The sequence below is a fragment of the Chelon labrosus genome (assembly GCF_963514085.1).
Source record: "Chelon labrosus genome assembly, chromosome: 19".
Classification (NCBI taxonomy): Eukaryota; Metazoa; Chordata; class Actinopteri; order Mugiliformes; family Mugilidae; genus Chelon; species Chelon labrosus.
In genome coordinates this window covers 11,746,212-11,773,752 of record NC_140352.1, presented here as the reverse complement: position 1 = coordinate 11,773,752, position 27,541 = coordinate 11,746,212, and the positions used below count along the sequence as shown (strand labels likewise).

Genomic DNA, 27,541 nt, shown 5'->3' with positions numbered 1-27,541 from the left:
CGGGGGCGGGTCCTCATTAGGGACGTCCCATCCAGGTGCGTCTAGACGTTTCACACAAACACGGAGGGGTGCTAACAGGTGATTTTAATTTACGGAATATTCAAGAGAGTCTGTGGATAGTTGTTTTTGGTTTTTGGTTTCGCGGAATCAATTCATTTAGAGGAGCCGCCTCGCTGTGTGGGTTGTTCTGAAATATAAAATGCGTGGTGAGTATTCGTCTTTGCTTTCTCCAGACAAGACCTTGTAGCCTACAGCCTAGTCTGAACTAGATGTTTAGACGCTTAATTAATTAATTAATTAATTAAGATGGAAAACGACTTCATTTAATCTTTATTGGTTATTTTTTGACGCTACTTTGCGTCGCTGTCCAGAGTCCTGAAGCTCGGTGAGACACCTGGGGGAAGCCCAAGGTGACGACACGAGGACACTCTTATCACGGGTTAAGTTTAGGGGACACGTAACCATGGTAACCGCACCATGTGACTTCTTGACTGGGTCAGGTCTGACCTGAACCAATCAAATCCTGCTTCTAATCTCGTTTACAGCAACAAATACTGGGAGATTTGTGATGTGAGTGCAAGAATGAAGCTGAACAACTTTTTTTTTTTTTAATGTGTTGCTGTGTTGTTGTGTTTCTTCCAGACTCAGACAGGTGAGAGATGCAACATGGGCAGGAATGGGCCAAAGAGTGACCCCACCAAAAGTCATTCGTCATGTCACAAATCAGCCTGCATCAGTGAGTCTGATTCACTCCTAATAAACTCTACTCATGCATGTGTATTCAGATTCAGTCGCTCACCTTCCTTCTGCTGCTGCAGACTCCTCCGCCTGGAGCTGAGCCCCCACTGGAGCGTGGTGTGTGTGAAAGGGGACGCCGCCAGCCTCCATGGCTCACTCGTCAGACCCGTCCCGCAGGGACAAGACCCCCGGGACCCAAGGGTCACACACGGCTACTCGCAACCTCTTACGGAAGAAGGAGCAGCGGCGGCGTGGAATCCGATCCTCCTCGCCCATGGGCCGCGTCATCCTCATCAACTCTCCTGTGGATGGTGAGGAGCGGTAGCGCAAATTACAATAAGATAAGATAAGACAGAACTTGACCCCAGGGGGACATTGTTGTGCCAGAGGATGCCTAAGGAGCAAATTACAAGACACTTTTATATGAAGTAAGAAATATATATCAGTTGGGTGTTTAAGCAGTAAAATGCAAGAACCAGTTCACATTAGATGAGCAGCAGTGAAAAGTATTGCATTACTTATGAACAGATTACAGTGGTATTGCAGACTGATCAGAATTGTCTACATTTCTGCATAAAAATGACTGAAATCTTCTGCTGATTTATTTTTATTTAAATTTGTATTTGTAGAAAATTCTGAAATGCGCAAATACTTTTAAGCGGTGCTGAATGTACTGTAACGGCCATTGGTGGGAAACACCTCCTGTGGTGTTCTAGGTTGGGTCTCTGTAATCTCAATCTATGGCTGAATGTGCTCCTATAAGACTGTAGTGTGACGTGCAGGGGGTGAGACACATCGTTCGTAATGCTGGGACGTTTTCTCTGCATTTTCCAGCTTGAGAAAATAAAAATGACCTGAGTTTTAAGATTTAAAAACAAGGTAGTGTCTGGGCCTGCCCAATATGCGGAGGCAAACTGTTCCAGAGTTTGGGGGCTGCACCTGCAAAAGCTCGATCTAATCGGAGCCATGTATGACTACATCGCTGTTACTCTTTTGTCCGTCACCGTGTAAAGCTCGCCCAAATGATTTGACTGGTCTGGGAGATCTTTGGAGATATATAGCATAGTCAGTTCCCAACAGAGCGGCTCCAGACCAACTTTCCTCCGCTAAAAATTTGTAGTTTGTGCCATAAAGCACAGCTCTCCAAACCTTTTACATCCCAGTGTAGAGCCCTGATTGGTTGCTCTTTTTGGGAGCAACCAATTCAATTCAACATGTTCTTTTGCCAAATGAAATCGTGATCATGCTATCAAGCCTCAGTTGATAATATTTAAATATTTACAGGACGAGATTGTCACTGACACCCAATCCCTGTCATATTTTCAGGCGGAGACGATAGCGAGGACCTCCACACGATCACAGTGGACAAGAGTGTGGACGGCAAGCTGGGATTCAGCGTACGCGGAGGCTCAGAGCACGGCCTCAGCATCTTTGTCAGTAAAGTGGAGGACAACAGTACAGCAGGCAAGTGTGGAAATAAGTAGATAATGATATAACAAACCTATGACGTGTCTGTAATTTGCACAGAATTGGTGTGTACGTGTGCATATTTGTTCCGTTTGTTTGTTTGTTTAGAGGAAGCGGGGCTGCTTGTAGGAGATAAACTGGTGGAGGTAAATGGCATCAGCCTGGAGAGCATCACCATGAGCAGCGCCGTGAAGGTCCTAACGGGCAACAACAGGCTGAGGATGGTGGTGAGACGTGTCGGTAAAGTCCCCGGCATCCGCTACTCCAAGGAGAAGACGACCTGGTGATTGATAAACTGTTAAAGTTATTAGAAAGTTGTTTTCCTCGCTGGGTTTTTAAAGTGTTAATCTGTTAATCTGTGCTGCTCCTTTGTCAGGGTGGACCTGATTCACAGGCGTATGGTGGTGGAGGAGAGCGGACGGACGCCTTCGGAGGTCAGCTCGGACAACGCCCTCAGAAGGATCGTCCACCTTTACACCACCTCTGACGACTACTGCCTGGGCTTCAATATCCGTGGGGGGAAGGAGTTTGGTCTGGGAATATATGTTTCCAAGTAGGTACACCTACAGAATCAACATGGAAGTACGAAGGAAGGTTTACAATAAAACAGTGATACAACCTCACGTTTTAAAAGCTGGCACCAATAATAACCAACGTGCTGGATCAGTTCATCGTTTCAGCTCTAAATTTCTCTTGTCTTGTTGTCTCAGGCTGGATCCAGGCGGCCTGGCTGAGCAAAACGGAATAAAGATGGGGGATCAGATCCTTGCCGCCAATGGAGTGAGCTTTGAGGATATCAGCCACAGCAGCGCCGTGGAGGTGCTGAAGAGCCACACACACATCATGCTGACCATCAAGGTGAAAGTGGAGATGTTCAGGATGTAGTTAGTTTTAATCTTGTCTTATCTAAAGTTATATACTCACGTTTATGACCACAGTCACTCTGATACTAAACTTTAATATGGTTATGACTTAACTGTTGAACTGCACGGCTGCTTTAAAGAATTATTTGATAAGTGGTTCTACTGCTGTGGAGCATCAAATCTGACAGAAATTCAGCAGAAGAAGAAATTATTAACAACACTGAACTGATTCAGTAGAAGAAGATGACCAAGATGTTTCTACGTTTTCATTGTTTCCAGCTTCGTTCATCTTTTAATACACTTGTTTCTGTCTGTCCTTGAAACTCGTCACCTGATGTTTACCCCTCGTGGTCCAAACGTAGAAAGACTGGATTTATTCCAACTAGAGAGAAAAGATCAGATGGTGTTTTCTTGGTTAGAAGTGATCATTTTTTGTACCTGGCTAGTTTTTTTCCAGTCATAACAGTATTTCAAGATGAAACGGTTAAATACAGAAAGAAATTTCTGTATGACGTTCATTCAGAAATACTTCCAGTTTAATCTTAAACTGTCTCAAAATTAACTTATAGGACACTTTTCCCCGGTATCTTAAATGAGAAATAGTTTTACATCTTAGTAAATGTGATGTAAAAGTAGTCTGATGAGAAATCAAACACAGAAATTTGCAAGACAAGGTGTGGACCTTCATCTAATGTCACACTGCTAGTGAAGCTGTCTCCGCTGAATGTTTGGTGTTGAGTTCAGTGTTAACGTGGAGCTGAAGAGGCTGTATCACGTTCCATAATGACTCCTTGTTGTTAGAAAGCGCGCCGGCTCTTTCATTACCGCCTCGCCTAGGTGACCTGACGTGCATTAACTTTCTGACCTGTCGCCTGCCTTTCATCTCTCACGCACACGGAAAGCACAACACAAACCCGCCCGAGTCGGAGGCCGCGGCGTCGGTTTGTGTGGCCGGGGCCGACAGCTGGCATGCAGTCGTAATATTCCTCGCTCACTTTACTTGCCGGAGCTTGGGTTTCGCGCTGTGAAAAATAGCCAGGCCGTGTGCATTATTCACCAGGCGCCCGGGATCAGGTGCTGATCAAAGCGTAGAGACTGTGCGAGTTTTGTTTTGGGATCCTTTGCTTTGCCCTCGTGGAAACGCTGCTGGAGTTAGAAAGCAACCCGTCTATCAAAGGTTACCAGAGAGTCAAGAAGTCTTTGGTGAATGTTTGCGGGTCTCTGTGTCACTCCAGGGTTTGTCTTTATCAAAAATAACAAACCCATAATAGTTGCAAGATCTTTTCTGTATCTCATCTGCATATCTTTGGTCATATCTTCTCAGGAAGCGGGACGATACCCTGCTTATAAGGAGATGGTCGCAGAGTACAGGTGGCTCAATAAATGTATGTATGTTTCAGAGCATTGAAAGCTGCAGACCAATCTTTTATTCACATTCAGATGAATAAAACAATCTTTTGGTTTCTTCCTCAGTGGCCAACGGCACTCAGAAATCCTCCTCCCAGGGTTCAGACTCCAACTCTTCAGCCTCCTCTCTGTCGTCTGGGACGCCGGTCAGCTCTCTGAGCGGCCTGTCTCAGGTGATGTTCCCACCCAGTCTGCCGTTCGGTTCAGACATGGTGGATGTTTGCATCTCCACTGAGGACCAGGGGTAGGTCGGATTCTCACATCATTCGTCCAAAACTGAGCTCACGCTACAAGAGTTTTAAAACCCCATTCTGAAATCAGGTTGCATCAAACACTTAAAGATTAATTTCACACATAACACTACACTTAGATTATCATGTCAGATCAGAGAGAATTGGATCCATCACCTCTCTTGATTCCACGTGGTAAAGGATGTAAAAACGGAGACTGTGTTGCAGCAACTTGCTTCAGGTAGCGTAATGCACCTGTGCACCTGTAATCTGGTAATCTGACTACTAATCAAACCAGAAGAAGAAGATGAAGACATTATTGGTTATTGTGCAATCATCCACCAAACATTTATCACATAATCTTGGTCACACCTCAGATTTTTCCACTGACTGTAGAGAGGGGTGAATTTATTTATTATTTATTTATCCCTAGAACATTTTATTTCCTTTGTCCAGGTCAGAGTCCGAGCGAACTGAGACCGCCATCCAGACGGACTTCCCTTCTCAGCGGACAGGTGCAGACACCACTCGCAGCCTGGGACCGACCACTCTGCTCAAAGAAACCGTGATCCGCAGAGAGGACGACAGCAAAGAGTCGCCCAAGACCGCCGTGCTGCTGGCCCTCAGCAGGCCGAGCCGTCCCATCACCAGGTCGCAGAGCCAAGTCACCGTGGCAGGTGAGCCGGCGTAAAAGCAAATGATGGAAACGGTTAAATGTTCCCGTCACAGCTGATCTACTTCCATCCTTTCACAGAGATCAAGCAGAAGAAGGAGAAGAAACAGAAAGGGAAGGATCCAGAGGAGAAGAGCACCCTGCAGCGCTCAAAGACCTTCGTTAACTTGTTGTTCAGAGCTGGGCGCAAGAGAGACGGTTCCAAAGGACGCTCTAAGTCTCCGTCCAAAGACAAGGCTGGCAAAGGTAGGTGCATCTTTCACCCTAAAATACTTAACAGACATTTCATTCATGACTTTTTGCACGACATGTATCAGACACTGATGGAAGACTTTGTAGACTGCAACGATAAAGTATAAGAAAAGTGTTATTCTACATTTTCTCATGTTATCTATCTCTTTGATCTTTTGGTTTTTATTTCTAACAGGTACATCTTACAAACGTGACACGTACATAGTTCAGTTTTTAAAACGATCCTCTGTAATTTCTTCAAACCGCTGCACACTATTGTTTTTAGAAATTCATCTCAAACAGGATTAATTAGTAACATGTGGTGCTCCCGTTAGTTCGATTAGCAGCAGGATCTAGTTAAAACACTACAGAGTGTTGAATTATTGGTGTGTTTTTAATATTATTTGATCAATCTTTGGATCATGTTTATATTTGTTAGTACTCAGATATCAAATATCAAATAATACAAGCTTCGTCCTTTTAATTTCTACTCTGGTTAAACGTCGTAGCGCCCACAAACCAATACGGGAAACTCTACCTCTATGTGATCTATAATTATGTAATTTACCACCATTAAAATTTAAGACCCAACACTGATTCCACTCGTGTCATGTTGTCAGAGCGACAACAGGTCGGTGCGATGCCAAATTCAGAGATGCTCAGAGTGGTGGAGGACATGGCCCGCAGGCTGCTGACTGAGGACGAGGTGGCTGCTGTGATGGAAACGTGTCGACTGGTGGGAAGCTTTGTGTGGGAATATTTCATTAAAGCTATATTTATTTAATTCATACTAAACATGTGATTACCCCTCATGCAGTACATAGCAGAGCAGTCAGTGGAGAACCTGATACGCCACCTGCTGGTCGTTCTGGACCGGCCTGAGAAGCTGCTGTTGCTGAGAGAAGTCAGGTAAAGGAGGAGTTATTATTAGCTTTCATATGGCTGAAATCAGTGATAGTCATTAGGTCATAAGATCATCAGAAAGCTCATTTTATTTAGATTACAGTGGCATGAATTTACTGCTAAAATAAACACAGAAATATGCTTGAACTCTGCTTATTTTGTTTTGCCAGGATGCTGCTTCCTCCTTCTGATCTGAAGGCGTTCAATGACATGGTGACGCCTATTGAAGTCGAAGCCTACGATATTCTCAAGTATCGCTCAAGTGCGTATGATAATTAGTCATTAGGTTAAAAATAATTGTCCTGTTAAGGGTCACGGGGGTCTGCTGGAGCCTATCCCAGCTGTCATCGGGCGAGAGGCGGGGTACACCCTGGACAGGTCGCCAGTCCATCGCAGGGCTAACACAGAGAAACAAACAACCATTCACACTCACACGCACACCTACGGCCAATTTAGAATCACCAATTAACCTAACCAACATGTCTTTGGATGGTGGGAGGAAGCCGGAGTACCCGGAGAGAACCCACGCAGATACAGGGAGAACATGCAAACTCCACACAGAATGGATTCGAACCGGTGACCTTCTTGCTGTGAGGCATCAGTGCTAACCACCTCGCCACTGTGCCGCCCACAAAAATTGTTCCTTTGTCAAAGCTGTAAAGATAAGAGTGTTTCTCTCGTCTCTGTGTCGTAGTCCGAACTCCTCCTCTTCGCTCCCCGGCTTCTGGTCGAGCACCCAAGCGGCGCCTCATCACGCCCATCCCAGGTCAGTACCTCCGCTCCAGTGGAGTTTCATTTTGATCCAGTGTGATTTTCTTTTAGCATTTCTGAGTCTTTTACCTTTAAAATATGGTTTGATGATTGTAAATGGATTATTTTTGGAATTTCATGTTATTAACAATAGAAATATTATTAATAATGAGTTCAGATGGAGACACATTGTCCCTAAGTAACTGAGTCTGAAACTAATTTAGTACTAAATGAGATTTAAGTTTTATCATGTCAAATGTTCTTCAGATTTTTGTTCAGTTTTGCAGAATTGGACTTCTGTGTGTCCAGTGAAATCAAATAAAAGTTAAAAGTTGATCATGAAAACAAACATTTATTCTCCGTCCAGATTACAGAGGAGGCTTTGAGCTCCACAGTGCTGAGGAGGTGGAGAAGGAGAGCCATCTACTGGAGGAGCTGGAGAAGCTCAGCCTGACTGGACCAAGAGGGTCCTTTGAGAGGCCCCAGACCTCCGGGTCCTTCACACCTCTGCTGGACATACCGGTGGACGGATATGACACAGAGTCCAGAGACCTCAGACCCCCCTCTGCCAGCCCGATGCTCCCCAACTGGCTGCTGACCCGCAGCAGCGACTCCCGCCCTCCTCTCAGAACCGACATCGGCACGATTCGCTCCGTTCACTTCGACGAGGTTTCGCTGCACTCAACCTCGGACACAAGCTCAGAGAGGGGACGGACTCTGTTCAGGAACAGTCACTCTAAAGGCACCAAGGAGAAAAGTGGAGAAAGGAGCAAAGAAACTGTGTTCACGCTGCAGAGCGCTGCTCGCAGGAATCGTCCCTTGTTGTCGCAGGTGTTCAGTCGCGATCACCAAGTGGGTTGTGAAAACATGAACGGCCATCAGGCTGCCTCTGAGAACAGGCGGAACGGCAGCGACTCTAAACAGGAGTATGAGCTCAAAACTGTCAGCATCTCCAAAACCAAACAGTCTCTGGGTAAATGTCTCATCAGCCTCCTCCTATAGCACAAATAATAAATGTGCTTCTTCCTTTTACTGTGCATAGAAAGTAAGCAGAAATATAAAATACGTCACTGATTTGTGTTCTGCTGCAGGTATCAGTATATCTGGTGGGATGGAGTCGAGGGTTCAGCCCGTGGTGAAGATCGAGAAGATCTTTCCTGGAGGAGCCGCCTCCACCTGTGAAGTGCTCAAGGTAAAACACCAGTCACTGATGAGGCTTTCTGAAGGGTTCCAGTTCTATACTTGATTTGTTAAATATCACTTAGAAATAACCCTAATTATCACGGCACATTTTGCCGTCAAAGTTGATGTTAGAAGCAGGAAAAATACACAAGTGGAAGGATTTCACTTTGACGTGGACTAGAGCATTTACTAAAACTGCAGCTGTTGTTGGGTGTTCCTGGTCTGCAGTAATCAAAAGGGGTCCCAGGAGTGGGGACAGAGTCATAGTCGGATGGGTGGAGAGATGGCTGTCCCGTGTGTTGTGATCCAACAGAACTGTAGCTGAAAATGTTAAATGCTGGTTTTGAGAGACACTGTTCATCATGGATTGTTTTGTATAAGGCTGTGCAGCTTTGAGCACCAGGATGAACTATGGAAAGAAGATAAGACAGGCGGAGACCATGGACCATGTCCACCCTTTTTAATGGAAACAGTTTTCCCTAATGGCAGTACCATCTTTTCAGCAGGATAATGCTCCATGCCACAAAGCAAAACTGGTTCAGGAATGGTTTGAGTTCAAGGTGCTGACTGCAGCACACCTTCAGAGGTCTAGAGGAGTCCATGCCTAGAGGGGTCAGCATTAGGCATATGGTCATAATGTTATGGCCGATTAATTTATCCACCAGTTAAAACAAATTTACTTAAATTCCATTATGTTTTTGCCAAAATATACGTTTATTATAGACAATATTGAGGTGTTAGTAAGTTAGACTGAATTTTTCCCTTCACTCTTTGTCCCAGGCTGGATTTGAGTTGGTGTCCGTGGACGGGGCCTCCCTGCAAGGAGTGACCCACCAGCATGCTGTCGACAGCATCAGGAAAGCCTTCAGCAATAAGGCCAAAGACCCCATGGTGTTTGTTGTCAAAGTCCCCAAAAACCTGTGAAAGGAGACTCTATGAATAAAAAAAAATACCCGTTCAGATGGAGAGTGGAAAACTTCCAAGCAGTCCACACACACACTGCTGAGGTCAGGTAGGTAATTTTGCCATTTAAGTCGGGAAAGATGACGTGGACGCTTGCTGAGCAGGAAAAACAAAAATGGCCGTGCAGATCATGGGACTGGAGAAGAATTAAATTAATCTAAGAAGATATTTTCAGTCACTTTTTTTGTGCATGAAATCCTGAATAATTGTTTTCCTGATGCTTCAAAGGAGCCGGTGCCTGACGACAACAAGAGTTTCTGATTACAAAACCTCCAGTGTATCTTTATGGGCTTGAATTTAAAATGTGCAGGATGACAAACTGTAACCTGAGTGCCTTTTAAAGCCCTTTGGGATGAAGATACGGTATAAAATAGTCCACCTTACGATGGGTTGAAGTCACACGTTTGGTCCAGAAGGGGGCAGGCTTTACCCCTTACAGACACTGAATATTGTCTAAATGAAAACAAGACGAGTAAAGAGATTAAATAAAATCCTCTGGTGAGAATTACAAGCCAGATAAAACAGTTTTTAATGTCCCGAATTGATCTGAACGCGTACAGAAATAAACAACTGAGAATCTTAATGCAGGTAATAAAAAAACTTACAGAAACGACACGTCGCTCTGAAAATTGGTCATTTTTTTAATTAAAACCATAGCGGGTTTGTTCAAGAAATGTACAGCATGAAAATATACATTTAATGTCTTCATACAAATATCGCGGATTATAAAATTATACCGAGAACAAAACGATCCACACAAACGTTAATATACAGGCGTCGTATCTTGTAGGAGCAAAATATAATGTGCGCGACATTGCTTTGGTCTATTCACAGTGGCTATGTTTGTAGTCGTTGAGATGGAAAGACATCTCTGGAAGGAGACCTTGTGTGTGTGTGTGTGTGTGATGGTATTTACAAAGGATGGAAAAAAACAAAAATACTCAATCAGCAGTTAGTAGAGGAACCAAAAAAGTGTCTTCCTTGTGTTGTACAGGGAACTAAATATGTGTTAAAAACAAGAATACTTTAAAGGTCAATGGAAACGTCATTCAGTGCTTATTAACACGTCGCCCACACGCAGCGATCAAACGTCTCTTAGAGAGAGAGAAGCTGAAGAAGGGTTTTCTCTAATTAAGAGATAAAAAGTGGATCATGAGTGTGATTTAGTGTTGTGACACACTCTGCTTAATTAATTACACAACTTAACACCCAGTCAGGGCTGTGACATGAGGATATATAACGTCACTGGTTTTTATAAATGTGGCCGTCAAATCAAGAAGTTTGACAACACTGAACTGATTCAGTAGAAGTAGAAGTTTCCATGTCTTCAGCGTTACTGTCCACATGAATTCTTCCTTCGTTCACCTTTTTTAAACACTTGTTTGAACAGTTTGTTGTTCTTCTACCTCTAATTTGTTTTCTGTTCCTCCTTGAAACTCCTAACGTCGCCAAACATGCTCAGAAAGAATGGATTCATTCCCAACCAGAGACAAACCACCAGATGAAGTGTTTACATGATTATTATTAGGAGCTAATCTTTTCTATGTTACTAGCTAACACCACCCCTGTCTGTTCTGATTCAGGTGACTACGTGAGTCCTTTTTTTTTTTTTTTTTTATTCTGATTATTAGTAGAAAACTAGCGTCCATGTAAACGTAGGGAAGCAGGAGTCATGTGTTTGGTCCTTGTTGGAATTAAACCTGCAGCAAGTGTTAACTGCCCTTTATACTCTATTAGGAAACATTATCACTCACCTTTGCACATTCGTCTCAGACATAAAGCATGTAACTACAGAGGGGAGAGTTTAACAGTGGTGCAGTCACAGAACTACTTTGTGGCAATGATTTACTTGTTTTTTTTTTTTGTTTTTGTTGATGAGCGTGATAAAGTACCTTCATCTTGTAGGTGTTTCGTAATTACTTGTGCAGGAAAAAAGAGGTTTTTGTGTGGAAGAGATTAATATTAGTTCCAGCTGTACAGATGTTTGGGACAAAACCTAAAATTAGACCTAAATTAGTCGTAGCTTTCTCCTAGAGAAACAACAATAACACAACTCTGCACCACTCACTCTCATGATGAAATGCTGAATGCGCTGTATCCCACGTTTACCGTCAGTTGACAACAGCGTGGGCTCAGTCCGAGTTAACCGGACCAATGAGAGGTGACTAATGCCGATGTTAGTGGGAGTGTAGTGCTAAACCCAGCTGGGAAGGTGGAGGAATGGCGAAAGGTTGAGAGAGGTTACTCACACAACGACGGGTCTCCCACGGACCAAATCTGAGGATCAGATCAGGACTCTGACGATGTCCAACAGAGACGTTAATGACGGGGCAGAGGTGGACTGCTAACAGTCGATAAAGGGCAATGGCTTTCAAGTGATGACTCTTCGACCAGACCAGGGAGGCTGATGATAAACTGCACATTTTTACATTTCTGACACACGTATTTGCTCATTTGTCACATTAACTGATCTATGACATGTAGGGGGGAGAAAAACCATTTAGCTGACAATAGTGCAATTAAAAAAAAAAAGAAGGACAGATGTGACGGTCATATTTCTGTGGCAGCGATCTCATCAAAGTTAATCTCGTTGCCGCTGCCCTCGTCCTCCTCTCTGCTCTCCAGTTCCAGGCTGAGCTCCTGCAGGAGCTGCTCCAGCTCCCGGTTCCTGCGATACATCTGCACATAGTTCTGCTGCAGCTGTTTCTGGTAGCGGATTACTTTGTCCTTCTCCTCCTGCCAGATCTTGCGCTCCTCCTCGAAGCACCCCGTCTGCTGCTCGAACCTCTGCCGCTCGAAAGCCAACTCCGATTTCATCCTGTCCATCTGCGCCTTCATGTTCTGCAGAGCCTCGGTGCTGCTCTGCCGCTGGGCCTTCGCCTCGTCACTCTCGTAGGCGAGCAGGTGCTCCTCGGCTTCCTGGAACACCTGGCACTGTCTGTTTCCCGGGCCCTGATTGGCCAGGGCTTCTCTGAGATGAGACAACTCTACTTCAAGGCGCCCCACCTTCTCTCTGAGCAGCTCTGCCTCGCTCTTGCGGCGCTGCAGCTCGTTTTCACACACCTCCAGCTCCAGGGTTCGAGTGCGGGTCGTGCCGTGCGCCTCCTGGAGAAGCACCTGGGTGTTCGTCAGCTCGCCACGAGTCTCTCGGAGCTGACCCCGCAGCGAGACGATCTCCCCGACACGCTGAGACAGCTCTCCCTGCACTTCTTTCAGCTGCTGCTTCAACAACGAGATTTCTCCCGACTTCTGACAAACCTGACAGGAGAGAAGCATTTAGTCCTGCTTAAGTGTTTCTGCGTAAAAAAAAATGCTCATAAAATCAGCAGATTTTCACACAAACAGACAAAGATAACCCGATGAAACACAAGGGACAGAAATATTCTACTTTTGCATTTGTATATTCACAAAAATGAGCCAATATTACAAACATTTGATCAAAAAAATAGTGTAAATGTTCAGTTTCCAGAGCCCAGGCTAACATATTAAATTGTCTCATTATGTCCAAATAACAGTCTTAAAAGACTACTCGTGTACAAAACAACGGCTTGGTAATTGAAGAAGCTTTCTGAGATCTTTGCGATCAAAAGAACTGTTTCCTGGTGGCACCGTTGATCATTTAAAACAGCAGAGGTGCTTACAAAGACGCAGAGGCGACCGATTCTGTCGGTGTGCTCGACTGATGAAAACAAATGATTGGTTGTCAGTCCTCCTAAATCTCTGCTAAGTCGCCAACAAATTATACAGTGTAATTATAATTATACTGCTTGTCAGACTGGGATGAGGGCAGCGTTTCTACTCGGAAACAAACAAGGAACAATGAGTAATTGTTCAACTCTCATCCTTTTAATTAAGTAAATAAACACATCAATAACACATATATACGGTCAGATTGAGGCTCTGAAATAGAAGATGAGATATAATTTGTGAAGTTCTTGAAGGAAAATGAATGATTCAGCTAAACTGCGTCTCCGCTCACCTCCCACTTGGTCTCCTCTAGTCGAGGCCCCAGCTGGATCTTCTCGTGCTCGTAGGAGGTGCAGCGCTCCTCCAGCTGCTCCCTCTCCTTCAGGAGCTGAGCAAAGTCCTCCTGCAGCTTCTTCTTCTCCTGCTGCAGCTGGTAAACCTGGGGCCACCGAACAAGTCAATTAAATCAACCGGTGGAAGCTAATTACATAGCACATAAAAGACATGCTTTAGCTTAAATGGCATCGGTATCACAGTTCAGCTTTTACCACGCCGTCAAAAATCACTTCGCTCTCATTTTTAACATCGGTTTGCTCGCGTTCAGTCCTCGGTCTTTGAATTCACTTGTTTTCTAGAGCCGATAATCAGTTTGTTAATGTGTGTATTTGTAGACTTCTTGACAGAGGTCCTAACCTGTAGCTGAAGCACCTGCTGTGCACGCTGGGCCTTCTGAGAGGCGACCTGCATCCTGGTGGCACAGCCCTGCCTCAGCTCCTCCAGCTCCAGCTCAAAGCGTTTCTGCTTCTCCTCATAAACCTACAAGATGGAACAAGACGAGACGGAAAGGTTTAAAATCAATTTAAAAAACTAAAAAAAACATGCCATTAAAAGTTTGGACTTGTAATCACCTGACAGATGGCAGCTTCATTCTCGTCCAGGTTTTCTTTGAGCTGCTGCAGCTCCAGCTCTCTCTCCCTCAGTTTGTCCTCCAGGTCCCTCACCACCCCTTCGTAACCCTCCACAGGGCCAGGGGAGCGCCCGCTGGACCCGCTGTCCGACAGGGGCTGGCCCCGCCCACTTATCGACCCAGAGCCCGTGCTCTTGCTGGAGGACGAGCGCCCGCTGTCCGAGTTGGAGTGTCCGTGCGCGCTGACTGGCGGGGCGCTCTTCATGGGCTCCAGGTGGCCAGCGGGGGCCTCTGCTGACCCCAGGCTGTAGCTGGCGCTGTTGTAAGGCGGCAGGCTGGAGAGGGAGTTGCGGCCCGAGTCAGACAGCGAGCAGGACTGGCTGCTTCCGCCGGCGGCGTTGCGCCCGCCGCTGTAGGAGCTGCGTTTCTCGGAGCAGGAGGGCGACACTTCCCTGTGGGTGGGGCTGAGCAGGTTCAGGTTGTTTTGGCTTTCTGATATATTGGCACAATGGCGAGGGGAGAGATATTGCATGGAGGTGCGGCTCTTGGGGATGACGGGTTTGAAGGCGGTGGGCCGCAGCACCGTCTTCTCCATATTCTAGTTGAGGAAAACAACGTGCAATGAGTTTAGAGAGTTCACAGTTACATCATTTTAACGTTTAAAGTCCAGACTTTAAACTTTAAAGACAGACTCACCTTCTCAAGTTTTCCTGACACTGGGATCAGTTTTGGAGGAGGTCCCCCCATATTTCCATTTAACCTTAATCCTTCTTTAATCTCGTCCACATCACTTCCCGGGCTGCCGGGCATCACTTGATTGTCATTCCAGTCGCCCACATAGTCCTCATTCAGATAGGTGTAGTTCCCATTCCCACTCTCCTTCTCCTGCCCTCTGCTGGACGCTGTGGAGCTCTGTTTCTTAAGTGGCGGGATGCTCTGCAGTAACGGGTCTTGGGGCGACTCAGAGCCCAGGCAGGGCGCTCCAGGCGTGGGCCGTCGGACTCTGGCTCCCAGCTCAACGCCAGAGCGGTGGTCCTGATAGAGGCCGGGGCGTGTGGGGATGAGGCTGCTGACCGAACCCATATGATCCAGAGTGGAGGGTTGGGCGTTGGTGGGGGGTGACGGACCAGAGGCGTGTCGTCTGCGAGCTCCTCCGCTGAGGCCGGGGTTGCGGGGCTCAGCAGATATGGGCAGAGCCTGAACCAGGGCCATGGTGGCAGCTCAGAGGGGTCGCCGGCTCTGAGAGAGAACGGGAAGACAACATCATTCAAACTTAACTGTTTACATGGAGGCTAAATAGAATGAGTTTACGTCAGACTATAACTATTTTGACAAATCAAATCTGCAGGAAATACAAAAGTGGATTACGCCCGACTTTATTGACAACAATGAACCGATTCAATAGAAGAAGATGACAAATATTTCCACACTTTCAACATTCCTGCCCGCACGGATCACTTCCTCCTTGTAAACTCGTCACCTGATGTTTAATCACGTGTAATCACGTGGGACAAACACATTCAGCAAGAATTCATATATTCCAAGAACTGAACAGATTATCAAAGGTTTACACGACCCCTCTAAATTGAAATTTCCTTACCATCAGTCCAGTCTGTTCTGATCAAGGTTGTTACGTGGGTAATTTGTGTTCTAAGTCTACTCTGAAGTTAAATCTTATTAGACGTCAAGTCTCATAAGTTAAAGTCTCAAGTTGCTTGAGTTTTAAGTCCCAGAACAGCCCCTAATGTCTGAAGTCAAGGTCAGTATTGGGTGTCAACATTTTCCTGTCAAATCTATTAGAAGTGTTTCTACAAAGCTGACACTGAGACCTGCAGCCGTCGCATTTTCTGATCTTATCTAGGAAACTAAGCGCTAGTTAAAATGTTTTGCTTCAAAGTACCCGTAAGATGAGACGAGATGCTTTCAAGGAATTTCTCATTGTCAGAATTAGAGGCGGCGACTATGACAAGATTCAAAACAGACGTGACACACAGTAGACCGTAGTGGCCCACACACAGAGAACCAGGACAGGCCATTCATTAAAGCCATTCGAGCAGCACAAACGGGGCTTGAGGCATGCGTCTTGCGAGGCATGAGGCAGCACAAGAAAGGGGTCTCTTTTCATTTGAGACATAAAATGGCTTGCAGCATGCTGGCATTTTCCCTGACAGCAACAAAGAGGACTGTCTCCACACATCTCATCAGCCTCAGAGGCAGCTAAGAGTTCATAACAGGAGCGATAATACCTCGACACAGAGAAGAGGAGACAGACTAAACTTGCCGGGACACTTTTGTTCGAAGATGTTAGAGTAAATCCCGCGTGGTTGTGAGAAATAATAAGTAGGAGAAGTTGCCCTTTCACTCCCTCTGTCTCACAGGACTGGTGGTAAATACTGACATTATAACAGGCACATACTTGAGAGTGGAGAACAATGGACACATGATGATGAGATCACGCTGCAGTAACAACAAAACCGACACCAGAGCCTGTTGTCCTCTAAAAACATCACCACGCCGTCCGACTCGCGGGTGTGTCCTGTCCTCTGAGTTTCTGTGAGTATGACGAGACTGCACCTCTCACTGCGCCACCCGCAAATGGTGAAACCATGACTTTCTGTCTGGTTTCACCTGCTCGGTGACTCACCTGGTGACACACAAATGTCCGTTCGTGTTGTGGCATTAGGCAGGGAGCCCGGCCAGTGACGCTGGCCAGAGACGTTCCTAGCCCTCAGCAGCAAAGACACGCCGATGCCAAGTCATTTTTTTACGAGGCCGGTTTGCAAAGAGCCCAGGGGCGCTGTGATTATCACACGTTAATTAGCGCCTTCAAAATCTGGCTGATCCCTGCTTAGGCTCTTCTTTAAGTGATTAACTCAAATCTAGTACTGTAGCATGTCGTCATTACATGTAAAGACTTGTTGACTGACAACAAGATTACTGTCGTCTCGGTGCTGTTACCCTGCTAACGGGTGGTACATCGTTAAAAAGCGTGGTGGATCTGTCCGTGGATCATTTGGTAGTTCAGGTCATGCACTTTTATAAAAAATAAATGTCTCTATGTGGATTTTAACATTACTACTGCATGCTTCCATCACTGCATCAGTGTCAGCCTGAAGGAAGCTGAAGTTAACGGCAGCAGGAGCAACATGTGGTGCCGGGAAACGCAGAATTAACGGTCCCCAACGAGCCGAGCCAGTAGGGATTAGTGTTATATCTCTGTGTACTGATCAAACGTAATTAGAAGCCGTAGAAGATTAGATCCAACCGACCACTTCTATGAGAAGAATCCTTCGGGCTGGTTTGATGCGCCAGTGAGCTCACCTGGCGTTTAATTGATTATTTATAGAGAGAGAGGACACTTTCCTCAACTTCTCACCGTGAATCAACTCGTGCATTGAGCTGTCTTTGCATGCAGGATGTAAAGCACACGGTATTTATCACAGCAGATCTCAGAAGGCATTAAGAGATGCATATTTCTCTTTACTTGACTTGTTTGTGAGCAAGATCCTTATTCAGACATGACATGTTAAACATAAAGCTGAGAGAAAACGTTAAGTAGCGCTAACGACAACTGAATTGTTTCCCGGGGGAACCTAAAACATGATGAAAAGTGGTCAATTACATTTTTAAATGTTATCACTTGTGTATTTTGCCAGATTATGTGAATTGAGAGGCTAATAATAAGCAAGAAGCTTATAAGGAATAATGCGATCAGGATGTTGAAGGAAGTTAAAAACACAAAAAGTCACAAAGCTTTGACAACAAGTGTGTTCCAGCCTGGTTGATCGCTTTTTTGGAGTGATCAACCTTGTTTTTGATCAACCAGGTTTTTTTGTTTCGGTTGGTGTTGTATTTGCAGTGTGTGTTGTCAAACTGTTTAAGACATTTACTTAATTTTCTTGTGTTTTGTGTATTCCCATGCGTTTTCTACTACACTTAACCTTCTAACAGCAAAGCTATCTGTACACAAACCTCTAGTGTAACAAAAAGAACCACACAAACTTTGTCGTTAAGTTAAAACTAGCCAGGCTAGTGCAGTTGTTTCGCTCCGATCATTGTCACCTCATCCACAAAGTCTCTCCAGATAAGTGAGTGGGCTCTAATCCCTCTGGACGGACTGAAACTATTTTAAAGTCTCCGTCATGCTCACGCGGTCCTGGTTTCCCTTTTGTTGTCATGGTGACGGGGGCCTCAAACATTTGAAGGGGAGAAAAGGGGGGAGACGGGGTCAGAGGGCTGACAGGGAGGCCGGGACCTCTCCTTAGCATCTTAAAGCTCTCAGTCGTTCTATAGTTTTACAGCTCTTCAATGCGCTCCCAAGTGGCCCAATGGAAGATAAATGGACATTAATGAGTGGTGGACGGATCCATGGCAACTCTGCATGTGGAAATAAACTGTCCAATGGCAGCAGTTTACTATTTTTGTATGTATTAATGCCAGTTTTTAACTTAAATTAATTTTTTGGGTCAGTAAAAATGCAGAAAATAGAGAAACGTGACCATCTATACTCTATGGTCAGACAACCAACAGTCCAAAAACTACGTTATCATATAAGACGTGGATGTTTCTGTATTTTAATCTTTCCTTTCTCTTTAACTTGCACTTCTCACCACCCCACTAATGCAGACAGTGTCAGCTGATTCTGACTGTGAGCATGCTGTTGTGTCTGGGAAAGCCCTTGAAGGTATTAATGCAAGTCAGTCAGTCCGGTCAAAGAGAGGGGGTAGCCTAAACACGAGCAGTGCTCAGTGTGCAGCCAGGGCGACTTTACATCCACCGCTATTCTCATGTCTTATTATTCACAAGTTTAGAAGAGGAGATCGAGAGTTTGGCTCTGCACAAGAGAAGCAGCATTTGTAGAGGCACAGGGTGTAGTCCCCTGTTGACCCGTTTGTTTGTGGTAATTTGGTTATACGCACATATATTTATGAATATGCACCATACACTGATGACATTAAGCTGTTCTGCAAGTCAGGATAATATACCTTAAAATCATTTGGGTGATTCTTACCAGACTAATTTGTAATTGACGAAACCATTACAAGCCAAGGGGCCCCCCTGGGTCACTAGCCAAGGTTGTACAGGTGATAATCCAAGCCATATGTCATCAGTCTATTTAAATTTAACAAAATGCAAGACCTACCACTTGAATATTAACTATAATGGGAAATCTGTCGAGCAGATGAAGCATTTGCCAAAGTAAATATCGACTTTCTGGAGTCGGTCCAGTGGTGTGAGTCTGTGACCCCAGTTTATTTGGTGTGTCCTCGACTGTTTACACTTTTATGGTGAGTCAGCACGTTAAATCAGCAGTGGAGTAAGTCGATGAGAGAGATCGCTTTGGATGTTCAGCTTAGAGAATCAGTGCACGAGAGGAGAAACTTAAGGAAACCAAAAGATTCCTTCCTCAAACTTAAACGTTCAAATACACAAATGTTTCCACAACGATACGATGAACAGACTGTAGACCAACTGGTCAGCATGATTCAGGAGAGGTCAGTTCTGTTCAACAGTTTGTAGCTCCTCCTAGCTTCCTAGCCTCCCAGCTAATAGTAGCTCTTCCTGTTTCCCAATCTTCTGTGCAAGAGTAGAACGTATGTACCAGCTACCTATAGTCTCCGTGGTGTGTTTAAGTGCAAATTTTTGGCCTGGACACAGACAACGTGGGGTGATGCCACACTCGGTCTTTGGTCAGTAGATCTTTGGAGTCACTTTGATGCGTCCCTAACTTGACAGCTTTGAACGTGCCCTTAAATAGAAGCAGCTATCAGGTTTTCATATCTTATTTCTGTGGTGAAACGGGAGCCCAAGAGATGACAAATCAAAATGCAGAAAAGTTGCATGCACCCAGAAATTCTTGCTGAGATTTCAGTCTGCAGTCTGCTCTGAAACGCTCAACTCGGGACTGTCAGGTCACTCCAATCACAGCCGCGCGTTTCATTACACATACAGCAGCAAGTCCAGATTCATTTTAATGACAGCCGCTGGCTCGCAGGGCAACCTTTCGTCTGACTGCATCCGAGATCGGCAATTAGAGACGCAAACAGCCTAAAAGCTTTTTTTATAGAGGCCGTTTATAAAGATACAGTATGCACAGTTTATTGGCTCTTCCCCCTGAAGACTGCAACGTCACACAAACGTGCTTTGAGACCAAGTGAAAGGGTCTGCTGTAAATCCCTCTTTGTTAGTACCACACCATAAACACACAACCGGAGTCTAAAAATATTCCCCACACCAGGTGAAAGTGTTAGGTTTGTTTTATCCCGGCGCTCGCCTGCGCTTTTAGCGGCGCGAGACGCACCAGCTCCAGGAGGATGTGGAGGGAGACGAGTGAAGAGGCTGAATGAAAGGAAGAAGATAGTAGTGCCTCCGTGTTCAGCAGGGAGCGTCTGCATGAGGGAACAAAGTGTGGAGATCCCCTCCTCCACTCTCCATCTCACTCTGCCCAAACTTCTGAATCCCACTTTCTCTTTTTGTCACCCCCCCTCCCTCCCATCTCCTTATACTTTCCCCCCTCTCTTTCTCTGGAAAGTGGAGCGTCGGGGAAAAAGTGTGACAAAGCTATTTTGGTTCTGAATACAGCCTTACCTTTTCCACGGGCAGACACCTCACAGCCCCGACAAATGGTCACCATATCAAATGTTAATGTTCCCAACCAAGGCTGCGACTAATGATGATTTCACTGCAGATTAGAGCAGCAAGTGAGCTGGAAACTGCTGCCAAATATGTGACTTACACAAATAGGAGAAAGTTTTTACAAGACGTTTTCTATCTGCCCCGTGTTGTTTGTTAAGCTAGTGTCAATGCACAATTCTGATCCTGATTAAATAGATGTTAAAAACTTCTTGAAGAGCATAATCTATTATAGGTAATCCCATTAGAGTAACAGGCATTCCTCATGAGGGTTGACGGGTTTGTTCGAATGATGCACTGGACGCTGTCAATGATTACACTGCACGGAAACAAGGCAAAGGCCTCCATTCACAAACACACACACACTTGGATTAATGTCTTCAGCTTGTCACTTGTCTTTTTGTCTTAATGAGCAAGAAACCGAAAGCCATCAATGGCGAGGCAGCTGCAGTTTGGAAGGCTGCAACTTTTCTCTATAATCTTGTTGTACACTCTATGAAATGTCCAAATTTAATGTGTAACAGTATAAAATCATAGAAAAACAAGCATATTTATTTGTTATTACCTGAGCAGCTGAAGCTAAGTTATCTAAAATGATTTAGCCGGTTTGCAAAAAAGCAAATTTAAAGTCAAAAACTAATAAATTCTGCTCTTTCTTTACATTATCATGCAATAAACCTGCATGTCTCAACTAGTCAAACAGTGAAACAAACACCGGCTATCCACAAACGTCTCTTTCATACGAGCAACTTCCCCTTTCTCCAACGTTTCTTACCGCAGTTTGTTCCCCGCATAGCTGCTCTGGTGTCTGACCTCCTCCTCCTCATCCTCAGTCTCAGGTTTAACTCAGCTCAAACCTTCACTAGGTTCCTGCTCTCCTGGTTGTTTGGCTCGGTTTCTGACCAACCCTCGTGAGCAAAACTCCCTCAAAAAAAAAAAAAAAAAAAACCCTCCTCCCCTCCAAGAGAGAAACAGCTCATTCTCAAGCCAAATGTCGCCAATGTGAATGAGAACACAGTCCCCTCCCCTTCCTCTGCTTTCCTCTCTCTCTCTCATACCCACCACCATAACACCTCCTCCTCTCAGCACAGCCCAGCCTCTCTCTCTCTCTCTGACAGATACACCTCCTCTCTCCCTGCTCCACTCCTCCTCGACCATTTCCTTTGACCAAAGAAACTCTGCAAAGTCCCCTACTGCCTTTGTCTGGCACCGAAAAGAAAGAAAAAAAAAAAAAAAAGAAGGGGGAAAACTCCCAGAAAGACGAGGAAAGGCGAGTTCAGTATTTAGGACAGTAAAAAAAAAAAGTGGAGCTGCATATGAGGATATCGTCTTACTTTAAAAGTCTGGATTTCTATTTGCTACGTTTGAGTCTTTGAGACAGAACCTAAAAAAAGTAGACAATACATAAAACTCCAAGCTCGAGTAAAAGCACAGCGTCTTGATTACATTCAGACTCTGCACATGTACGGCCTAAAGCTCAAAAAAGTTAATTAAGAGTTAATTAGGAGGCAAATGCTTAATTAAAGAAGCCGTCACTCGTTAGAGAGGTAAACCTGTTAAAGATCGGCACTGACACTCTTTGAAAGGAAACACCAGCAATTATACAAGACGTAGAGATCTGGATGTACATGTCGCGCACACATACACTAGCTTGCCAGTTCATTAGGTACGCCAGTGAAAACAAATGCACTCTAACTTACACATAAAATCCTATCATCGTGGAGGTTGTGGTATTCAGAATTTGTTTAAAATAACAGAGAGCTGTGTTTTGATTTGTGGTTTGTAGAACTATTAAATTGCATTATAGTGCACTGATGGATGTTTCGTTTCTATTATTTTTGACATCAGGCTAAATAACAGAAACAGTTTCAAAGCATAAACGGGACATTATAACAGGGGGATTCAGTGCAGGACTCTTATATTATAATGCATTCATTTACACTAGTGTACCTAATGATCTGGCAAGCGACTGTAAATGCATGGCTACACTGTGAACTTAAAATTAACAGGTATTGCGTAACTTCCTGGCAGATGATCTTGCACCGCTGCCTTTTTTAAAATAATACAAACACATCCAGGGCTTCGGCTGAAACGTATGCAAATACTACAAACGATATTTTAGTGGCAGCAGCACACAAGGCATATTTACATATTATAAACTTATATAGTTGCTAAGTTTGTAGAAGTGCCACGGGATTAAATATATTTGATATTGTTTTGTTTTCAACTGGTTCAACTGGTTCAACTGGTAAAGGAGTTTGGTGTGCATGCTTTATGGATTTGTTAATGAGGAAGCAGGAAGAAGAAGAAACGTGTGGGGCAGAGAACAGGGCTTCATCTTTGATGGTGGTGTTTACGTAATAAATTAATACTTCACCCATTCAACAGGCACAAAGCTAGTCCTAAATCCTCTCCAAATATCGATCTATTACGCTGCTGAATGCTCTTTGTTTACTAATAATAGTCCTAGACAGGTAGCGTACTGTGCGTATTTTGAGGTTAATCAATTAATTAGATTGTAGATGGCAGGGTGAGTGGTAGTAATGAGGGGAGTCAGTAAATTCAAAAGAACGTATTAATGTTAAAAACGTTATTCCATATTTTTTATATAACTCTGCATGGGTCTTTTAATATTTCATTTTCAGAAATACTAATAATTATCAGTTTTTCTAATATTTCTGGTGGTTTGGATGGGACATGGGGTGGTTTGTGTGTTAAATTGCATCCTGTTTAAACCTTACCACTACCAGCTGGATTTATTTTAACTGAAATTTTTAGGATTATTTAAATTGCGTCCCTACAACGTCTGGAGTCAGTCAGCTTCCAGATATTTATTCACCTGTTACAGGGGCAGAGTTAAGCTTCAAACCTGGTCAAGAAAATTTGAAGGGAAACAGACATCGGGGAGAGAGGGCGCAGTCGGTGGAGCTCAGCTTTCCGGCTTCCAGATGAAGAGAGGGGTAAAGTAGGGTACGAGAAGTAGGCTATGCCCTGCCGCCGCCTTACACACACACACACACAAACACAGATCTATCCCTCTCCCCTTCTCTTCTCGGCTCCCTCTCTCCCCGCTCACGGAACTGGGTCACGCTGGTGGGCACAAAGTTTGTTCTCCGGGCAGCGAGACGTGAGGCTGGGCAGAGAGTTCAAGGTCATTCTTGAGCATGTCTCGATGGGAGGTCGGGAGAATGTGCCACAAGTAAAAAACCCCGCAGGGCTGCAGCCGAAGCGACAGAAACCACTCGCAGCTAGAGTCCAAAACCGGACGACAAATACCATCAATCAGCCGCCCCGAGGCCACCAGCGCTGGGATGAAGACGCAGGCTGCAAATCACCTCTGTGAATGCCACCATTAACACTGCCTGTTTATATGGAGCGGCACGGGGAGGGGTCTAACATGACTCAGCCCCTTTAGAGAGAGAGCTGATTTACAGGCTGAGTGCAGCAATGTAAAATGACAAGTCTGTGGCTTCCCTCTCTATCTGCGGGAAAGCCAAGGAAAAACCATGAAGGAAATTGAAGTCAAATTCCAGTTATAACAAAGAATTCCAGTGTGGTTTTGCAGTAATGTTTGGTACATCTGTCTGGGGGTTTCTGGTTTATCCTCCTCTTTTACAGAAAATTTATTATTCTTCTGAGATGCACAAAATGTTCAGGAGTGCAGAGTACGCTCCAGTTTTTGGTGAACATTGAAAGTGGCTCCTTGGACGCCGCAATTCTAGTTTATCCATATCTACGATGGATGCCCAGCAGGTGATCATCCATCATCGGCCGAGCTGCCGTCTCTCCGCGGTCCGTCAGCCTGCTTCCTTCTATATTTTCATAACAACGGCTTCTTCCATCTGGGACCAGGAGCCGACAGAAAGCTAGGCCATCCATCAGTGTCCGTGCTGCCTCGGCATGGGGACATCACTCCCATTGGACGCTGCTGCTAAAACTGGCCTCGACCGGCCCCGGCCCGTGGACCACTTACCTCCGAAATAATCCACCACGGCACAAAGCAATCCATGGACGCCTCAGAAATAAAAACCAGCGAGAAAATTAAGCGTTTGCCATTGGGTGGTCTAATGAAGGGAGGGAGAGAAGATTGAAGTAAGTGCTCCTAGTAGAGCCATAAATCCACACAAATGGGCTGCACTGAGTTGGAAGGGATCCGACTTAACCACACTCTCATTTACAGTATAATGTGCCGAAGAGATTACGGTTTCGCCTCTAGCTCTGAAATTAAACCAAAACCCCCTATCCATGATTAAAATCGGATGCCAGCTCTCACACGGCGGGAATGTGTTAACATCCACTCGAGGCAGGATGCACACTGCAATGTGTGCGGTACGATAACGACAAGTCTTAATGTCAATAAAGTCTAAACCAGAATAGAAAAAAGAAAAAAAAAGAAAATATAAGAATCAAAGTTTAGGATCTGATTGAAACCACAAAACATCTGCTCTAACCTGTCAATGACACCCTGTCTTCAGCTTCTGGAGGCCTTAGAGAAGCATGTAGAGGTCGGACGAGCATCGCAGGAACTCACACCGGTGAGCAGATCTTCATTCTCACTTCGTCTCTCTGTTCTCCCAGACTGAGGGGAAAGAAAAAAAAAAAAAAAAAATTCAGTAAAAAATATGCACTTGTTGAATCAGCAGAAGAGAAGCAGTGAGACTAATACCACTGTGGAGAGCTGGAAAACCTAAAATGTGACAAGTGTGTTTATAGAAGTCAGCAAGAAAGAGGAAAATCTGAGTCACAACGGCAAAAAAGGCTTCACAAGGAAGAAGGTTGAGACTGAGGGGGATTTTCCATGTCAACAAGAGTGAGGAAGGAATCCAATACTAGCACCCAGTCCACAAAACAACTATCCCCCGAGTCAAGTAAAAATGTTGGTGTTGATTCTTTTACATGTTTGTGGAACACCACGAAGGTTTGTGGGATCAGTCCTGGACGTTTGTTTAAGGTCATACAAATATAGTCTCCAAGCGAAAGCAGTTGAATGTTACTTAAAACAATCTGGTTCAGCTTCTACCTTGACATGTAAAAAGACAAAAAAACACGCTGCCACCATCTGGAAATAAGCACAGGGACCGCCTGCAGTACATTAAAATGACGCATTACTGGTAAAGTTTGTAATAGAAGAGCATGAGAAAAGAAAGACTATGATAAGTGCCGGAGGGGATTGGAAGAGACAGCCATTAATTCTGACTAAATAATCACAGTGCAGCTGCTACAATGAGAACATTAAAATTGCAGAGTACAACATGAAATTACTTGCGGTGTAATTGTGTTTTTGACAAACAACATCGCGTCAGGTAGAATTAAATTCCCGGCACTAATGGAAGAATAATAAACAGCGACATGTGATCCTGGGAAAGTGCACAGACAAAAATCAAGCCTCAGCCATCAACTTCCAAACTTTGCAGGTCACAGCCTCGGTTTTTTAAACATTTGGAGAACCTAACTACTGGAATAATCACCTATTTTTCCTTGGGAGATCATATGTCCATGCTACACTATAAATGAATTATTCACACGGTTTTAGAGACTAACAGACACCTGGAGAGTTCTTAACAGGACTGTGCTATAAACTAAATTACACATTTCCAGTTGTTTCGTCTATCAATGCTAAGATTTTTTTGTGTGTAAATCAATAGTTTGACATTTTATTATGAAAAAAAAATTGAAAAACTGAAAAACAAAGCTAACAAGAAAGCGCTGAAAACTGCACTACCACAAATGGCCACTTGAGGCTGCTCCAAAAGTGAGTCAATATCCATAAAACTTTTACGACAACTTCACCAGGGAGAATTTTTATGTAACTCAGTCCCTTTTAATTATATTAAGGCTTAAAGTTATGCCTAATTAAGCAAGTGGCAGCCATTAGTGTCAGGCTTGAGTCGTCTCAGGTTGCTAGCTTCCTGCTTAGGTGTCACCTGTCCGCCTCCGTTTTGGAGTTAGCCAGGAATTAGTTAGCCCAACTCAGCCACTAACAAGATGGCAGCCACAAACACCACATTGAGCATCAAAATTGCTCTCTACGAAACAAGGGGTGACGTCACGGTGCCACATAACCTCTAGTAAAACTAGTAAAAATGTTTAAACACTACATTAACCAAACAGGATATAAGAACAAGTTTAGCAAGTAGAGTCTTCGCGCTAAGTTAAGATAATCATAGTTACCATTTAGCTTCCTATGTAATAATGAATGCATTAAGAAGAACTGGATATCAGATTTCAAGATGGAGTCTCGTTCATTTGCCTGAAAGTTGATAAATTTATCCAAGCTTTTGGCTTGAGGTACTCGAATAAATTAGAGATGCACCGATTCCAATTTTCCCGGCCGATTCCGATTTCCGATTTTTCATTGAGTTTGACCTGCCGATACCGATTTTAGCCGATTCCGATTTCATTTTTTCTAACCACTTTACAACACACACAAAGATTTATTTTCTCTTCTTTAATAGAATATTAATATTATCTTTTCTTTAATAGAACATTTTTTGAACAGATAATTGCTATCACTATAAAAATAGAACTATATAAATTACTCCTGGTGTGGGAAAAAAAATAAAAAATAAACCCCCCCACCCCCAACACAAAAATGGTTTGGCCACTGATCAAAATTTGATTTGAAGTTCAGTACGCTCAAAATGTCCGGTCAGCAGAAGTCCGGTGCTCAGAAAAGGAAAGAAAAGAGAAGAAGAGAAGAAAATAGAGGCCTTAAAGATTTTCTTAACAAATATTTTAAAAAAAGGTGGTGACGGTGAAGCTGTGACTAGTAAAGTGAACGTAGGTTAGAAACAGCGCAGCCAACGTTTACCTTGTAACGTAACCTAACAAGCTAGCTCTAATGTTAACGTCCATTAGCTTGTATAAAAGCCCGACACAACACGTTAACTTTGACAGAAACAGTTGA

At 44.3% G+C, this 27,541-nt stretch overlaps 2 protein-coding genes across 6 annotated transcripts in view; one reads left to right on the top strand and one right to left on the bottom strand.

Annotated features, from left to right (window-relative positions):
- Nucleotides 1-47: 47 nt before the first annotated feature.
- On the top strand, nucleotides 48-9,370 carry LOC311504650 (PDZ domain-containing protein 7-like). 2 transcript variants are annotated; one of them, XM_084567865.1, is made up of 18 exons: nucleotides 48-78; nucleotides 643-736; nucleotides 819-1,049; nucleotides 2,065-2,202; nucleotides 2,314-2,488; nucleotides 2,582-2,758; nucleotides 2,916-3,063; nucleotides 4,393-4,453; nucleotides 4,542-4,719; nucleotides 5,162-5,382; nucleotides 5,460-5,624; nucleotides 6,230-6,345; nucleotides 6,427-6,518; nucleotides 6,683-6,774; nucleotides 7,207-7,278; nucleotides 7,630-8,235; nucleotides 8,354-8,454; nucleotides 9,225-9,370. In XM_084567865.1, exons 3-18 carry the CDS (start codon nucleotides 887-889, stop codon nucleotides 9,366-9,368), a joined length of 2,649 nt encoding a protein of 882 aa, XP_084423991.1. In that variant the 5' UTR covers nucleotides 48-78; nucleotides 643-736; nucleotides 819-886; the 3' UTR covers nucleotides 9,369-9,370. The 2 variants fall into 2 exon arrangements, with proteins under 2 accessions (XP_084423991.1, XP_084423990.1); XM_084567864.1 differs by having other exon boundaries at nucleotides 68-206.
- A 2,574-nt stretch (nucleotides 9,371-11,944) lies between these two features.
- The window catches only part of LOC311504651 (leucine zipper putative tumor suppressor 2 homolog), a 31,958-nt gene continuing 16,361 nt past the window's right edge, over nucleotides 11,945-27,541 (bottom strand). Inside the window, exons 2-7 of one of the 4 annotated variants that reach the window (XM_084567866.1) lie at nucleotides 25,086-25,213; nucleotides 14,698-15,240; nucleotides 14,003-14,599; nucleotides 13,788-13,910; nucleotides 13,387-13,533; nucleotides 11,945-12,665 (exon numbers count right to left, since the gene is read on the bottom strand). In XM_084567866.1, coding sequence (XP_084423992.1) covers nucleotides 11,958-12,665; nucleotides 13,387-13,533; nucleotides 13,788-13,910; nucleotides 14,003-14,599; nucleotides 14,698-15,213 — 2,091 coding nt within the window. In that variant the 5' untranslated portion in view covers nucleotides 15,214-15,240; nucleotides 25,086-25,213 and the 3' untranslated portion in view covers nucleotides 11,945-11,957. Of the gene's footprint in view, nucleotides 12,666-13,386; nucleotides 13,534-13,787; nucleotides 13,911-14,002; nucleotides 14,600-14,697; nucleotides 15,431-21,409; nucleotides 21,448-25,085; nucleotides 25,214-27,541 lie in introns of those variants that run through there. The other 3 variants (XM_084567869.1, XM_084567868.1, XM_084567867.1) reach the window with 3 other exon arrangements.